At 37.3% G+C, this 17,795-nt stretch overlaps 6 gene segments (V, D, J or C); 2 read left to right on the forward strand and 4 right to left on the reverse strand.

Moving 5' to 3' along the window:
- Positions 1–579: 579 nt before the first annotated feature.
- On the reverse strand, positions 580–3,354 carry LOC128374889 (Ig lambda-3 chain C region-like). The segment is given in 4 exon segments: positions 580–1,083; positions 1,855–1,938; positions 3,043–3,106; positions 3,292–3,354. Coding segments are annotated over 4 exon segments (537 nt in total).
- Positions 3,355–5,580: 2,226 nt separating this feature from the next.
- LOC128374890 (Ig kappa chain V region 3547-like) lies at positions 5,581–6,087 on the forward strand. The segment is given in 2 exon segments: positions 5,581–5,629; positions 5,777–6,087. Coding segments are annotated over 2 exon segments (360 nt in total).
- A 691-nt stretch (positions 6,088–6,778) lies between these two features.
- On the reverse strand, positions 6,779–8,688 carry LOC128374891 (Ig lambda-3 chain C region-like). The segment is given in 3 exon segments: positions 6,779–7,215; positions 7,986–8,069; positions 8,640–8,688. Coding segments are annotated over 3 exon segments (459 nt in total).
- On the forward strand, positions 8,582–9,162 carry LOC128374892 (immunoglobulin kappa variable 6D-21-like). The segment is given in 2 exon segments: positions 8,582–8,738; positions 8,831–9,162. Coding segments are annotated over 2 exon segments (384 nt in total).
- Positions 9,163–9,894: 732 nt separating this feature from the next.
- LOC128374893 (Ig lambda-1 chain C region-like) lies at positions 9,895–12,637 on the reverse strand. The segment is given in 4 exon segments: positions 9,895–10,259; positions 11,178–11,261; positions 12,065–12,182; positions 12,620–12,637. Coding segments are annotated over 4 exon segments (534 nt in total).
- A 2,395-nt stretch (positions 12,638–15,032) lies between these two features.
- On the reverse strand, positions 15,033–17,290 carry LOC128374895 (Ig lambda-1 chain C region-like). The segment is given in 3 exon segments: positions 15,033–15,416; positions 16,343–16,426; positions 17,260–17,290. Coding segments are annotated over 3 exon segments (429 nt in total).
- Between the last annotated feature and the right edge of the window lie 505 nt (positions 17,291–17,795).

Here is a 17,795-nt window from a genome sequence, read left to right on the forward strand (position 1 = left end):
GGCCTGCTGCAGCTGCAGAGGGTTGGTGAAGAGACTGTGATGAGGATAACTGGTGGAGTGAACACAACACTGTGACTCTGACACACAAGAGTCATCAAGCAGAACCACAATGAACAAAAATAAACCTGAAACACACTGAAAGATGCTCTTCCATTTACAGTTATAACATCATGTCAGTTAATTCAATTAGTTTATGAGTAAGCTAGAAACACTGCACTCTCTTTAATATACAGTCATAAACAAAAACATATTTGGCTTTTTTTTAATGCAGATCAAAATAATACAACTACGGCCCAAACTGAAATAAAAATATTTCCAATTCAGTAAACAACATTTTAAAATGACAAATGATTTCATGATAAAATGTCACTTAGTAATAAAACATCAAGTATCTCCTGTACTAGTATAAAATATTATCAGTTATGATGTTGAGATGATCATTTAAGTGTTTTTCATAATGAATATATTTTTTTAAAGAAATACAAAGACACTGATTCATTATAATCAAGAGTTTATTGAATAGTAGTTCAATGTTCATGTTACATTTTAAATGTATGAATCATTTCTGTTGCAGGGAAAGTCATAAAATTCAGTTTCATTTGAAAAGTAATGAACATAAAGCAGAATATGAAGAAGATCAGTGTTAGAAAGCAACATGCACATTAAAACAGCTGAACAGAGAAGATCTGTAGCTTCATCAAGATCTGGAGCAAAGAAAAAGAAGCATCATTTCCAGACAGGAAGTGTTGCTGAAGCTCTACTCTGAGCAGCGGTCAGGGTCCAGGCTTTGAGTGACAGGGGTCTGTCCATTCAGACTGGCCTCACAGCTCACTGAGCCCGCCTTCCTCCAGCGGTCTGCAGAGAGGCTCAGGGTGCTGCTCCAGCTGTAGTGGCCGTCCCTCCCCAGGACCTCCGGGCTGTGTGACACCTCTGAGGAGCTGCTGCTGCTGCCCCCCACCTTCCAGTCCAGCCTCCAGGTTGAGGGAGAGCCCCCGCTGGCCAGACACAGCAGTGTGGCACTGCCCTGCTGCACCTCCTCTTTGGAGGGGGGGAGGACGGTCAGGGTGGGCCGCACCACACCCACTGGAGGAGAGAGAGGGGGAGGAGAGGGGGGAGAAAAGACAAAGACGGAAAACTTTAGAGCTTGTGCTGCTATTGCACTCATACACTAAGAATCAGACCATCAGACACATGAGTTAAATGATATTGATAATAATTATTGATGACATCTTCACATCTGTTTCATAATGTGAGACAGTGAATAATTCATTTTCTTGTGTTTAAACTGACAGAGTTGAAACACTCATGTGAAGACAGTTCAAACTTTGTCATCTGTCTCTTTCACTTCCTTTTCACTACATGTGAAATAAATGAACCGTGAACACAAAGCTAAGCTGCATTTACTGATAAAATCATATTTATGTTCAACTGGAATTCAATTTTAGATTCTTTCAAAGATTTTTAATCTACAAACTGTTTGAAACTTTCAAAATGAATGAATGAAAATAACATTCAACTATTGATGTTATGTTTTGAAGATGAGTAATGTTACCTAATCTAACTTTCACACAATTAACAATTAAAATCAGATAACAATTCAAAGTTAACATCACAAAAATAGTTTCTAGAAAATAGATTTTCATTTTCTTTCTACAAAGTTTTATAATGTGAAATACTGAATGAATTTTCAGGTCTGCAAAGTTTCTTATCAGACTGTGAGATCAGCCGTCTTTGATAAATAACAAAAAATATCAAAAATATACAAACACTGAACTTGATTATATTCTCATTTAATATTTGATAAAAGTTATAAATGTTATATATTGTACAAAGTAATAAATCTCTGGTACTTACAGTCAACGGTGAGTTTGGTTCCTCCACCAAAAGTCCACCACAGTGATACAAACTCATTAAGTGGCCGTACAAAAACCTCCTGCACTGTGAACAAGCATCTATCCACTGAAAAGTCACTTTATTTCTACTAAAACTGGATAATTAACATTTGATCAAAGATACAAAATGTTTTATTATTGATTTCATTTTAAATTTCTTCAGGAATTAAAATATTTTACATGATTTTTATGAAACTTTGTACAAGTGACAGTAAACAGGTAGATTTTCCCTGTAAAAAAAAATCTGATTGTAAACATTTTACATATTTGAGATCATATTAAATAAAAACAACATTTCTAAATAATCATAAATGACAGAATAAGTATAAAGTGTATTTGTGAAACCTTGTATGTAAAACTATTTAAATAAATAAAGATACCAACCACTCCCATTGAAATAAATGTTGTAAATCCTCAAATTAGTTTCCAAAAAAGTGATTTTATTCCATTAAGATCACAGATGGTGTAAATCCAAAGAGTATTTCTCCTGATTTTGTGTCCCACGTTGCCTTCAGTCTGTTGAGAGCAGAGAAATCATTTCCATAGAGAGGAGGCTTTGCATGGTCAGCTGATCCTCCAGTGAACTGAGAAGGTTTATAGTCCTGTGAGTTCAACACTGCAGGACTCAGATCTGTCAGTCAACACAGCAGAAACCACAAGCAGCATGACTCTCATCACCATCCTCATCTGGACGCTGGCCTGCTGCTGTTTTACAGGTTCATTGACTCAGCAACATTTCAAACATGATGTGCTGCCTTTTCTGTCATTTATTTCTGCTGATAAATGAAAGATTGGTTTTTGTGTGCAGGATGCAGCGGTCAGGTGACTGTGACTCAGCCTCCAGTACTCACAACTACTCCAGTATCCACTGTCAGGATCTCCTGTAAGATCAGTCAAGTTGCTACTTCGTGTAGTCCTTCTTGCTTGTTCTGGTATCAACAGAAATCTGGACAGACTCCAAAGCTCCTTATAAAATACGTGAGCACACTTGAATCAGGAACACCAGCTCGGTTTAGTGGCAGTGGAAGCGGCCTTGACTTCTCTTTGACCATCAGTGGAGTTCAGACTGAAGATGCAGCAGTTTACTACTGTAAGAGTGCACATTATATAAACAATGCATGGGTGTTCACACAGTGATTTGTCGTCGTACAAAAACCTCCCTCAGTCAGACTGCAGAGACTCTGAGCTGTTACAGCAGGAACCGACTGCAGCTGCTGAAGAGGAAGAGACTCTGACACAGACCACTGAACACAGAGCTGACAGTAACCTCACCAAGCACAACCTATGTATTAGCTCTACTACATATATTGAGTTTATTTCTTGTCGTTTTTCTGTTTGAACAAACATTTTCTACCATGTATGGTTATAAACAGGGTATATTTTTCACTATTTCTGTTACCACATCACCACCATGATCTTGGTTTAGAGTATAGTGTCCAACAGCTTCATCAGTGTCGTTCATGCCCCAACTCAGGAAATCTCAATTTCAAGCCTCTTTATTTCTTTTTTTCTTTGGTTTTATTTTTTAGCTTAAATCACCTACCAAGTAGCCAATCAACATGTTTCCTTTGTGCCTGGGCCTAAAATATGTTGCTATGGACACTGTTCTCATTACTGCTGTAGTATCAATTTAAGTTCAAACAAATCATTCACATTTGCTCGGATACTTACAAACATGTAAAAATGTATTTAAAATGTAATATAAAAAATATAATGCAAAGTACAAGGTTCAACCACAATCTATGAGCATGTTTTATAAAGAGTAAATATTTAAGTATTTGTGCACTTTTAGTTCAGTTCAGTTGTTATATTCAAACATTTCTCCTCTCATATTGTCCTCAGTCAGAGTTTCACAACTACAGCTGATATTTGATCTCCTGCTCCTCCCTGCTGAGGTCAATTAAAATAAAACTAAAGTAAGATCATACTAATAATATAATGGAGTCTGGTCAACAAGTAAATGTGCACTCATAACAGATTTGACCTGTCACTGATATCACTGTGCTCACAAACATGTTCCCTCCTCACACATACACAGGTGTAAGTGTTTGCCTATGACATGTGTGTTTTGAATGGCTGCTGTGCATCACTGCTCCTGAACAGGTTTTAAGACGTATCACTGAGACCAGTCTGTGCAGTCTCTCTCTCTGACAGTGAGATTAATCATGATGATGATGTTACCGACTGTGCTGCTGACCACGCTGCTGTTTGGACTTCACGGTAACATGAAGTGATTTTCTAATATTACACCTAAAACACACATTTTCACATATATGCACATTGTACTTACTTATATGCAGTTTTTAAAAATCCTGTAAAAATGTACTTTTATTTCTTTTTTTCCAGGATCAGGAGCGAGTCCATCTGTGAGTCAGTCTCCTGCATCAAAGTCTGTCAGTCTGGGGGACACAGTCTCTCTGAGCTGTTCAGCCAGTACAGGAGTTGATGATGATCTCAGCTGGTACCTGCACAAACCTGGACAGCCTCCCAAACTGCTGTTTTATAAAATAAGTAGACGTCAATCTGATACTCCGAGTCATTTCAGCAGCAGTGGATCCCAACCTGAATTCACTCTGACTATCAGTGGAGTCCAGGCTGAAGATGCAGGAGATTATTACTGTATGGGAGCATATCTAATAAACAGTGCTGTTGTGTTCACACAGTGATTTGTAGTCGTACAAAAACCTCCCTCAGTCAGACTGCAGAGACTCTGAGCTGTTACAGCAGGAACTGACTGCAGCTGCTGAAGAGGAAGAGACTCTGACACAGACCACTGAACACAGAGCTGACAGTAACCTCACCAAGCAGACACAACTTATTCACATCAATATGTTGGCAAATAATTTATTTTAGACTTTAGATTTAAGTGATATTTATTTACAATCAAACCTTAAAACACCAATTACATCATAATGCTCTCTTCACATTCATCCTCAGCAGCAAAGATATGAATATTAACTCATTACACATTTAGATTTTTAATCACAGAAATGATTTATCCTCAACTATGAGTCAACAAATGTAGTAAAATAAATATTTGCACATTATTCATTTCCCACATAATTCTCCACAGAAAGGATTATCAGTAGAAGTTTTAAGCCCTGTAAACAAAACAATAAGTGACATCACACTTATTAAGCACACTCACATGTTGATGCTGAACTACACAAGACTGATGAGTTGATGCTGTGATGAAGTGTGGCGGGAAAGATGACGTAGTTGGATGGTCACATAAAAAAGTGAGCAGGCCTAAAATAAAACATTGAGGTAAGATGAGTTTACATCCCAGCTTTTCTGCTGCTGCCTTTATATCTGATGCATATTATCATAATTGCAACACCTGGATCTGAATGATTACATTAACATTATTTATAGTGAAAATAAATGAATGAATTCAAAATTAATCAAATGTTGTATCAGTTCATCCAATTTGTATCAAGGGGCAAGACACAACTGAGAAAGGGGATAAATCAAAGTTTTCCAAGTTGACTTTAAAATGATCTCAGTTTTAATGAACACTCACTCCTCCTCACCTCTGCTCTTCCTGTTTCACAACAGCAGGTGTGTGTTTGCCTTCTTCAATGTATTTTGCATGACTTTTATGCATCACTGCTCCTCAGAGTTTAAGTTCTTCTGTCACAGAGAGTCTGAACTGTTTTCATGCACTCACACTGAAAACTGCATCAGGATGATGTTGCCAATAACTCTGCTGGTCATGTTGGGTTTTCTGACTCAGGGTGAGAGATTCTGAAAATGTTTGGTGAAAATTCAGTCTGTGCTCTCCCTTTTATGTTTTGCTTAAATGTGTTTTCTATTGTTCTCTTCTTTATAATATGAATTATTGTTCAAACTACTGAAGATTCATGTTTAATTTCTCATTTCAGGATCTTCTGCCAACAAATTTCTGACTCAGACTGACAAATCCAAGACTGTCAGTCTTGGAGGGACGGTGACCATCAGCGCCACAGGGAGTTCAGACATTGGTTCTGATCTCAGTTGGTACCTTCAGAAACCTGGACAAGCTCCCAAACTTCTTATATACGATGCAAACACTCTCTTCTCAGGAACTCCGTCTCGATTCAGTGGCAGTAGATCAGGTTCTCACTACACTCTGACCATCAGTGGTGTTCAGGCTGAAGATGTTGGAGATTACTACTGTGTGGGCGTACATAGTGATAGTACGTTCACACAGTGATTTAGAGTCGTACAAAAACCTCCTTCAGTTTGACTGAAGTGAAAACGGCCTGCTGCAGCTGCAGAGGGTTGGTGAAGAGACTGTGATGAGGATAACTGGTGGAGTGAACACAACACTGTGACTCTGACACACAAGAGTCATCAAGCAGAACCACAATGAACACAAATAAACCTGAAACACACTGAAAGATGCTCTTCCATTTACAGTTATAACATCATGTCAGTTGATTCAATGTGTTTATGAGCAAGCTAGAAACACTGCACTCTCTTTAATATACAGTCATAAACAAAAACATATTTGGTTTTTTTTAATGCAGAACGAAATAATACAACTACGGCCCAAACTGAAATAAAAATATTTCTAATTCAGTAAACAACATTTTAAAATGACAAATGATTTCATGCTAAAATGTCACTTAGTAATAAAACATCAAGTATCTTCTGTACTAGTATAAATATTATCTGGTATGATGTTGAGATGATCATTAAAATGTTTTTCATAATGAATATAATTTTTTAAAGAAATACAAAGACACTGATTCATTATAATCAAGAGTTTTATTGAATAATGGTTCAAAGTTCATTTCACATTTTAAATGTATGAATCATTTCTGTTGCAGGGAAAGTCATAAAATTCAGTTTGATTTGAAAAGTAATGAACATAAAGCAGAATATGAAGAAGATCAGTGTTAGAAAGCAACATGCACATTAAAACAGCTGAACAGAGAAGATCTGTAGCTTCATCAAGATCTGGAGCAAAGAAAAAGAAGCATCATTTCCAGACAGGAAGTGTTGCTGAAGCTCTACTCTGAGCAGCGGTCAGGGTCCAGGCTTTGAGTGACAGGGGTCTGTCCATTCAGACTGGCCTCACAGATCACTGAGCCCGCCTTCTTCCAGCGGTCTGCAGAGAGGCTCAGGGTGCTGCTCCAGCTGTAGTGGCCGTCCCTCCCTAGGACCTCCGGGCTGTGTGACACCTCTGAGGAGCTGCTGCTGCTACCCCCCACCTTCCAGTCCAGCCTCCAGGTTGAGGGAGAGCCCCCGCTGGCCAGACACAGCAGTGTGGCACTGCCCTGCTGCACCTCCTCTTTGGAGGGGGGGAGGACGGTCAGGGTGGGCCGCACCACACCCACTGGAGGAGAGAGAGGGGGAGGAGAGGGGGGAGAAAAGACAAAGATGGAAAACTTTAGAGCTTGTGCTGTTATTGCACTCATACACTAAGAATCAGACCATCAGACACATGAGTTAAATGATATTGATAATAATTATTGATGACATCTTCACATCTGTTTCATAATGTGAGACAGTGAATAATTCATTTTCTTGTGTTTAAACTGTCAGAGTTGAAACACTCATGTGAAGACAGTTCAAACTTTGTCATCTGTCTCTTTCACTTCCTTTTCACTACATGTGAAATAAATGAACCGTGAACACAAAGCTAAGCTGCATTTACTGATAAAATCATATTTATGTTCAACTGGAATTCAATTTTAGATTCTTTAAAGATTTTTAATCTACAAACTGTTTGAAACTTTCAAAATGAATGAATGAAAATAACATTCAACTATTGATGTTATGTTTTGAAGATGAGTAATGTTACCTAATCTAACTTTCACACAATTAACAATTAAAATCAGATAACAATTCAAAGTTAACATCACAAAAATAGTGTCTAGAAAATAGATTTTCATTTTCTTTCTACAAAGTTTTATAATGTGAAATACTGAATGAATTTTCAGGTCTGCAAAGTTTCTTATCAGACTGTGAGATCAGCCGTCTTTGATAAATAACAAAAAATATTAAAAATATTCAAACACTGAACTTGATTACATTCTCATTTAATATTTGATAAAAGTTATAAATGTTATATATTGTACAAAGTAATAAATCTCTGGTACTTACAGTCAACGGTGAGTTTGGTTCCTCCACCAAAAGTCCACCACAGTGATACAAACTCATTAAGTGGCCGTACAAAAACCTCCTGCACTGTGAACAAGCATCTATCCACTGAAAAGTCACTTTATTTCTACTAAAACTGGATAATTAACATTTTATCAAAGATACAAAATGTTTTATTATTGATTTCATTTTAAATTTCTTCAGGAATTAAAATATTTTACATGATTTTTATGAAACTTTGTACAAGTGACAGTAAACAGGTAGATTTTCCCTGTAAAAAAAATCTGATTGTAAACATTTTACATATTTGAGATCATATTAAATAAAAACAACATTTCTAAATAATCATAAATTACAGAATAAGTATAAAGTGTATTTGTGAAACCTTGTATGTAAAACTATTTAAATAAATAAAGATACCAACCACTCCCATTGAAATAAATGTTTTAAATCCTCAAATTAGTTTCCAAAAAAGTGATTTTATTCCATTAAGATCACAGATGGTGTAAATCCAAAGAGTATTTCTCCTGATTTTGTGTCCCACGTTGCCTTCAGTCTGTTGAGAACAGAGAAATCATTTCCATAGAGAGGAGGCTTTGCATGGTCAGCTGATCCTCCAGTGAACTGAGAAGGTTTATAGTCCTGTGAGTTCAACACTGCAGGACTCAGATCTGTCAGTCAACACAGCAGAAACCACAAGCAGCATGACTCTCATCACCATCCTCATCTGGACGCTGGCCTGCTGCTGTTTTACAGGTTCATTGACTCAGCAACATTTCAAACATGATGTGCTGCCTTTTCTGTCATTTATTTCTGCTGATAAATGAAAGATTGGTTTTTGTGTGCAGGATGCAGCGGTCAGGTGACTGTGACTCAGCCTCCAGTACTCACATCTACTCCAGAATCCACTGTCACTCTGACCTGTAAGACCAGCCAAGCTGTTTACAGGTGGTCTGACGGTGATGAGGGTATGTTCTGGTATCAACAGAAGTCTGGACAGACTCCAAAGCTCCTAATAAAATACGCGAAAAAACTTGAATCAGGAATACCAGCTCGGTTTAGTGGTAGTGGAAGCGGCTCTGACTTCTCTTTGACCATCAGTGGAGTTCAGGCTGAAGATGCAGCAGTTTACTACTGTCAGAGTTTCCATACAGCCAGTGGATGGGTGTTCACACAGTGATTTGTCGTCGTACAAAAACCTCCCTCAGTCAGACTGCAGAGACTCTGAGCTGTTACAGCAGGAACCGACTGCAGCTGCTGAAGAGGAAGAGACTCTGACACAGACCACTGAACACAGAGCTGACAGTAACCTCACCAAGCACAAACTATGTATTAGCTCTACTACATATATTGAGTTTATTTCTTGGCATTTTTCTAAAGACATTTAAAATTGTATTGACACCACATCATTTTTTGTTCACTTTTACTCTCAGCAGAAGAACTGATCACATACTTCAGTTGTTTTTCCTCCACTGATAATCTAATCCTCAAGATATAGTTTTTCATAGCTACATTTTATCATAATACACACTTGTTTTATTATTTATATATTTTTTACATTTTGTCTTTACCATATTATTTAATGTGCATTACCTATTAAAACTGTGGTTAATTCATACGGTCATTTAAGTCCCAAGCTATTCATTTTCTATAAAGGGAAGTGCCAGTTCAATGAATAAACCTTTGTACCACTCTTCATAAAATAAAAGACCAATATACTTCATGTTATTGATCAGTTCAAACTTTATTAGCAGAAACATCAATCATCAACAGGACAGTTATTAAGCACACTCACATCTAGCTGCTGAGCTACACACATTACTCTCTAAGTTGTTCTCTGTCACACAAAGCTTCACTTTACTCTACTAACATTAAAAATCATATTGATCAGATCAGCACGTGTGTTCCTCCTGCTCCCCCCACACACAGCTCCTGTCCTGGTCTTCAGCCAGCCCCTCTACACCTAACACTTGCTCCTGCGGAGGGACTGGATCTGGCTGTGGTCATGATGGAGGACCCTGCAGGAGTACAGCTCTCCTTTCATCCAGCGCTCCTGGCTCAAGCTCAGGGTGCTGCTGCTGCTGTAGCGTCCGCTCTTCTCCTCCTCTGAGCTGCTCAGGACCCCCTCTGTCACCTCTGTACCGTCCACCTCCCAGCTCACCACGGCTCCCTGAGGAGCGTAGCCGCTCAGCAGGCAGGCCAGCGTGGCCGAGGCCCCAGAGAGCTGCTCAGAGGAGGGGGGAAGCAGAGAGACTGAGGGCCTGACCATGGGGCCAGCTGGAGGGGAGAGCAGAGACACACAAGGAGCAGATTAACTTCCACTGTAGGACAGACAGCTGAGTTATGATACATGACAGAGGTGAACAATGCTGCTGATTAGCTGTGTGTGTGAGACACTGTGATCAGACAGAGGAGAGGTGGTGAGAAATGGAAGGAAATTAAGGTTTTGTTCATAAAGCTAAAGGTTTGTATTTATAATTTTGACATTTAAAGAAATGAATCTATTGAGGCACATCATCATAAATCACTAAGAATTAGACAATATACAACATGAGTTACGTGTAAATGTAATGATCTTTAAATGTAATGATCATTAAATGAAATCTTCACATCTGCTTCATCATGTGACAGTAAATATTTCATTCTTACAAAGTTTTTCTTGATGAGTTTGTATAAAAGTTTAGAGGTGAAACATTAATGTGTGATTACAGTTAAAGACTTTGTCATCTGTTTGTTTCACTTCCTTTTCACCACATCAAACCAACGAACTGTGAACACAAACTACAAATAAACTGGATCTACAAATAACTTCTGTTTTACAGAAACCAACATTATATTGTAAATATAATTTTATTTAATGTTTAAAAATGAATGACTAAAGATTGAGTTTTTTGTGACTTTTAAAATGTTTATCAGACAAATTTTACGACCAAATGTGAAACAACTTGATTAAAATTAAAATATGTGAAAATTTGAGTTATTTCAAATGATATCTCATTATAACATCATTTATAATAATAAACATTTGTTAACATCTGCACAATGTTTTCCTCCAACTTCAGCTGATCTTAAAATGAAGCTAAAATTATCGAAAACATATAAAATACCTCAAATAAACTCTTGTTTTATCAAATTCTTTTGAAAAACTCTGCATAATATTTTATAATGTAGAAATAATAAATCTCTGGTACTTACAGTACAAGATGAGTTTGGTTCCTCCACCAAAAGTCCACCACAGTGATACAAAGTCATTAAGTGGCCGTACAAAAACCTCCTGCACTGTGAACAAGCATCTATCCACTGAAAAGTCACTTTATTTCTACTAAAACTGGATAATTAACATTTTATCAAAGATACAAAATGTTTTATTATTGATTTCATTTTAAATTTCTTCAGGAATTAAAATATTTTACATGATTTTTATGAAACTTTGTACAAGTGACAGTAAACAGGTAGATTTTCCCTGTAAACAAATCTGATTGTAAACATTTTACATATTTGAGATCATATTAAATAAAAACAACATTTCTAAATAATCATAAATTACAGAATGAGTATAAAGTGTATTTGTGAAACCTTGTATGTAAAACTATTTAAATAAATAAAGATACCAACCACTCCCATTGAAATAAATGTTTTAAATCCTCAAATTAGTTTCCAAAAAAGTGATTTTATTCCATTAAGATCACAGATGGTGTAAATCCAAAGAGTATTTCTCCTGATTTTGTGTCCCACGTTGCCTTCAGTCTGTTGAGAGCAGAGAAATCATTTCCATAGAGAGGAGGCTTTGCATGGTCAGCTGATCCTCCAGTGAACTGAGAAGGTTTATAGTCCTGTGAGTTCAACACTGCAGGACTCAGATCTGTCAGTCAACACAGCAGAAACCACAAGCAGCATGACTCTCATCACCATCCTCATCTGGACGCTGGCCTGCTGCTGTTTTACAGGTTCATTGACTCAGCAACATTTCAAACATGATGTGCTGCCTTTTCTGTCATTTATTTCTGCTGATAAATGAAAGATTGGTTTTTGTGTGCAGGATGCAGCGGTCAGGTGACTGTGACTCAGCCTCCAGTACTCACATCTACTCCAGGATCCACTGTCACTCTGACCTGTAAGACCAGCCAAGCTGTTGGAACTTGTGGTGGTGAACAGTGTATGGCCTGGTATCAACAGAAATCTGGACAGACTCCAAAGCTCCTAATAAGACAAGCAAGCACACGTGTATCAGGAACACCAGCGCGGTTTAGTGGCAGTGGAAGCAGCTCTGACTTCTCTTTGACCATCAGTGGAGTTCAGACTGAAGATGCAGCAGTTTACTACTGTCAGAGTGCCCATGCCATAAACAGTGCCCTGGTGTTCACACAGTGATTTGTCGTCGTACAAAAACCTCCCTCAGTCAGACTGCAGAGACTCTGAGCTGTTACAGCAGGAACCGACTGCAGCTGCTGAAGAGGAAGAGACTGTGACACAGACCACTGAACACAGAGCTGACAGTAACCTCACCAAGCACAAATTTATCAGTTTTTCTGTTTGAACAAACATTTTCTACCATTTTCAGTTATAAACAGGGTATTTTTTTTTTTTTTACAATTTCTGTTTTTATTTTGTTTTATGTTTTAGCTTAAATCACCTACCAAGTAGCCAATCAACATGTTTCCTTTGTGCCTGGGCCTAAAATATGTTGCTATGGACACTGTTCTCATTACTGCTGTAGTATCAATTTAAGTTAAAACAAATCATTCTCATTTGCTTGGAAACTTACAAACATGTAAAAATGTCTTTAAAATGTAATATAAAAAATATAATGCAAAGTACAAGATACAACCACAATCTATGAGCATGTTTTATAAAGAGTAAATATTTAAGTATTTGTGCACTTTTAGTTCAGTTCAGTTGTTATATTCAAACATTTCTCCTCTCATATTGTCCTCAGTCAGAGTTTCACAACTACAGCTGATATTTGATCTCCTGCTCCTCCCTGCTGAGGTCAATTAAAATAAAACTAAAGTAAGATCATACTAATAATATAATGGAGTCTGTTCAACAAGTAAATGTGCACTCATAACAGATTTGACCTGTCACTGATATCACTGTGCTGACAAACATGTTCCCTCCTCACACATACACAGGTGTAAGTGTTTGCCTATGACATGTGTGTTTTGAATGGCTGCTGTGCATCACTGCTCCTGAACAGGTTTTAAGACGTATCACTGAGACCAGTCTGTGCAGTCTCTCTCTGACAGTGAGATTAATCATGATGATGATGTTACCGACTGTGCTGCTGACCACGCTGCTGTTTGGACTTCACGGTAACATGAAGTGATTTTCTAATATTACACCTATAACACACATTTTCACATATATGCACATTGTATTTACTTAAATGCAGTTTTTTAAATCCTGTAAAAATGTACTTTTATTTATTTTTTTCCAGGATCAGGTGCGAGTCCATCTGTGAGTCAGTCTCCTCAATCAAAGTTTGTCAGTCTGGGGGAGACAGTCTCTCTGAGCTGTTCAGCCAGTACAGGAGTTGATGATGATCTCAGCTGGTACCTGCAGAACAGGACAGCCTACCAAACTGCTGTTTTATAAAATAAGTAGCCGTCAATCTGATACTCCGAGTCATTTCAGCAGCAGTGGATCCCAACCTGAATTCACTCTGACTATCAGTGGAGTCCAGGCTGAAGATGCAGGAGATTATTACTGTATGGGAGCATATAGGGGCCCAGTGAATACACAGTGATATAGAGTCGTACAAAAACCTCCTTCAGTCACACTACATAGTTTGACATGTTGCAGCTGTGAGTTTCTGATTCAGACTCTCACATGGACGACTGCCTCACTGAACACCACGTTGTAGTTTCAGAAGTATTTTCACTGCAGTATTCTATGAAATATATGTTTTCTTCCCTACATGTATTTATCTTACAAGTAACAGTTTTACAAAGTAAGGTAGATATGAAACATTAATAACTATATAATAAACACTGAGGATATGTACATGTAATATTACAATCATTGCAGTATCAAAATGAACAACACTATATATTTTACTAAGCACATTTAATCACCACTGACTTATTTGGTTTACTTTTTATTGTAGTATTACATGTAACTTTAATGGAACAATACATTCATTTTTTATGTGATCAGTTATTAGAAAATACAATTAATGAATGTATTCTTTTTTGTTTTTCATTTTTGACTAAGCTTATTTTAATTTCCACTAGGTTTCCATAGAGATGCTGTACATGACAGTTATATTCCAATAATAAAAGCAGCTGCTCACACAATAATGTGAATTTATTCAACATATTCAGGTTAAATGTTTCTGACACATGAAATACAGAAAGAAAGTAGATCACATTCAGATGTAGCAGACAGCTTTTAAATCACATCATGTTTTGTTCACTTTAACTCTCAGAAGAAGAGCTCTGATAAATGTTTCCTCATCACAAATTTTATTTAGTAGATTTTTTTCCTCACTGAAAATCTCATTTTTTTTAAAATCAATTGCCTGCATTCAATTTTACCACCATATACACTTTTAAACTTTTAGAATTTCTTAAAACTTTTCATACAATAAAATACCAAAATGCTTCATGTTATTTATCGGTTGTGTTTAATATTAAGATGTGAACTCAGTATTGAATAATGTATGTAACCAAGCAGACAGTGTAGTGGCATGACAATGTCAGTCAAACACTGCACCACTTTGTGTCAGACTGAAATATCTCAACAATCATTTAGTGGATTGCAATGAAATGATGCACATTAAAGGTCCACAGAGGATACTGACTGTGATCTCATGACTCATGCCAATTCAATGAATAAACCTTTGTACCACTCTTCATAAAATAAAGACCAATATACTTCATGTTATTGATCAGTTCAAACTTTATTAGCAGAAACATCAATCATCAACAGGACAGTTATTAAGCACACTCACATCTAGCTGCTGAGCTACACATATTACTCTCTAAGTTGTTCTCTGTCACACAAAGCTTCACTTTACTCTACTAACATTAAAAATCATATTGATCAGATCAGCAGGTGTGTTCCTCCTGCTCCCCCCACACACAGCTCCTGTCCTGGTCTTCAGCCAGCCCCTCTACACCTAACACTTGCTTCTGCGGAGGGACTGGATCTGGCTGTGGTCATGATGGAGGACCCTGCAGGAGTACAGCTCTCCTTTCATCCAGCGCTCCTGGCTCAGGCTCAGGGTGCTGCTGCTGCTGTAGCGTCCGCTCTTCTCCTCCTCTGAGCTACTCAGGACCCCCTCTGTCACCTCTGTACCGTCCACCTCCCAGCTCACCACGGCTCCCTGAGGAGCGTAGCCGCTCAGCAGGCAGGCCAGCGTGGCCGAGGCCCCAGAGAGCTGCTCAGAGGAGGGGGGAAGCAGAGAGACTGAGGGCCTGACCATGGGGCCAGCTGGAGGTGAGAGCAGAGACACACAAGGAGCAGATTAACTTCCACTGTAGGACAGACAGCTGAGTTATGATACATGACAGAGGTGAACAATGCTGCTGATTAGCTGTGTGTGTGTGAGACACTGTGATCAGACAGAGGAGAGGTGGTGAGAAATGGAAGGACATTAGGGTTTTGTTCATAAAGCTAAAGGTTTGTATTTATAATTTTGACATTTAAAGAAATGAATCTATTGAGGCACATCATCATAAATCACTAAGAATTAGACAATATACAACATGAGTTAGGTGTAAATGTAATGATCTTTAAATGTAATGATCATTAAATGAAATCTTCACATCTGCTTCATCATGTGACAGTAAATATTTCATTCTTACAAAGTTTTTCTTGATGAGTTTGTATAAAAGTTTAGAGGTGAAACATTAATGTGTGATTACAGTTAAAGACTTTGTCATCTGTTTGTTTCACTTCCTTTTCACCACATCAAACCAACGAACTGTGAACACAAACTACAAATAAACTGGATCTACAAATAACTTCTGTTTTACAGAAACCAACATTATATTGTAAATATAATTTTATTTAATGTTTAAAAATGAATGACTAAAGATTGAGTTTTTTTGTGACTTTTAAAATGTTTATCAGACAAATTTTACGACATGAAACAACTTATTGACTAAAATTAAAATATGTGAACATTTGAGTTATTTCAAATTATATCTCATTATAACATCATTTATAATAATAAACATTTGTTAAATAATAAACATTTGCACAATGTTTTCCTCCAACTTCAGCTGAGCTTAAAATAAAGCAAAAAAATATTGAAAACATAAAATAACTCAAATAAACTCTTGTTTTATCACATTCTTTTAAACAAATCTACATAATATTTTATAATGTAGAAATAATAAATCTCTGGTACTTACAGTACAAGATGAGTTTGGTTCCTCCACCAAAAGTGTACCACAGTGATACAAACTCATTAAGTGGCCGTACAAAAACCTCCTGCACTGTGAACAAGCATCTATCCACTGAAAAGTCACTTTATTTCTACTAAAACTGGATAATTAACATTTTATCAAAGATACAAAATGTTTTATTATTGATTTCATTTTAAATTTCTTCATGAATTAAAATATTTTACATGATTTTTATGAAACTTTGTACAAGTGACAGTAAACAGGTAGATTTTCCCTGTAAACAAATCTGATTGTAAACATTTTACATATTTGAGATCATATTAAATAAAAACAACATTTCTAAATAATCATAAATTACATAATAAGTATAAATTGTATTTGTGAAACCTTGTATGTAAAACTATTTAAATAAATAAAGATACCAACCACTCCCATTGAAATAAATGTTTTAAATCCTCAAATTAGTTTCCAAAAAAGTGATTTTATTCCATTAAGATCACAGATGGTGTAAATCCAAAGAGTATTTCTCCTGATTTTGTGTCCCACGTTGCCTTCAGTCTGTTGAGAGCAGAGAAATCATTTCCATAGAGAGGAGGCTTTGCATGGTCAGCTGATCCTCCAGTGAACTGAGAAGGTTTATAGTCCTGTGAGTTCAACACTGCAGGACTCAGATCTGTCAGTCAACACAGCAGAAACCACAAGCAGCATGACTCTCATCACCATCCTCATCTGGACGCTGGCCTGCTGCTGTTTTACAGGTTCATTGACTCAGCAACATTTCAAACATGATGTGCTGCCTTTTCTGTCATTTATTTCTGCTGATAAATGAAAGATTGGTTTTTGTGTGCAGGATGCAGCGGTCAGGTGACTGTGACTCAGCCTCCAGTACTCACAACTACTCCAGGATCCACTGTCACTCTGACCTGTAAGACCAGCCAAGCTGTTTATAGACATACAGATGGATATAGTATGTTCTGGTATCAACAGAAATCTGGACAGCCTAGGAAGCTTCTAGTGAAATATGCACACACAAGTGTATCAGGAACACCAGCTCGGTTTAGTGGCAGTGGAAGCAGCTCTGACTTCACTTTGACCATCAGTGGAGTTCAGACTGAAGATGCAGCAGTTTACTACTGTCAGAGTGTTCATAATATAGGCAGCAACTGGCCGTTCACACAGTGATTTGTCGTCGTACAAAAACCTCCCTCAGTCAGACTGCAGAGACTCTGAGCTGTTACAGCAGGAACCGACTGCAGCTGCTGAAGAGGAAGAGACTCTGACACAGACCACTGAACACAGAGCTGACAGTAACCTCACCAAGCAGACAAAACTTATTCACATCAATATGTTGGCAAATAATTTATTTTAGACTTTAGATTTAAGTGATATTTATTTGCAATCAAACCTTAAAACACCAATTACATCATAATGCTCTCTTCACATTCATCCTCAGCAGCAA

Source organism: Scomber japonicus, chromosome 16, assembly GCF_027409825.1.
Source record: "Scomber japonicus isolate fScoJap1 chromosome 16, fScoJap1.pri, whole genome shotgun sequence".
Classification (NCBI taxonomy): domain Eukaryota; kingdom Metazoa; phylum Chordata; class Actinopteri; order Scombriformes; family Scombridae; genus Scomber; species Scomber japonicus.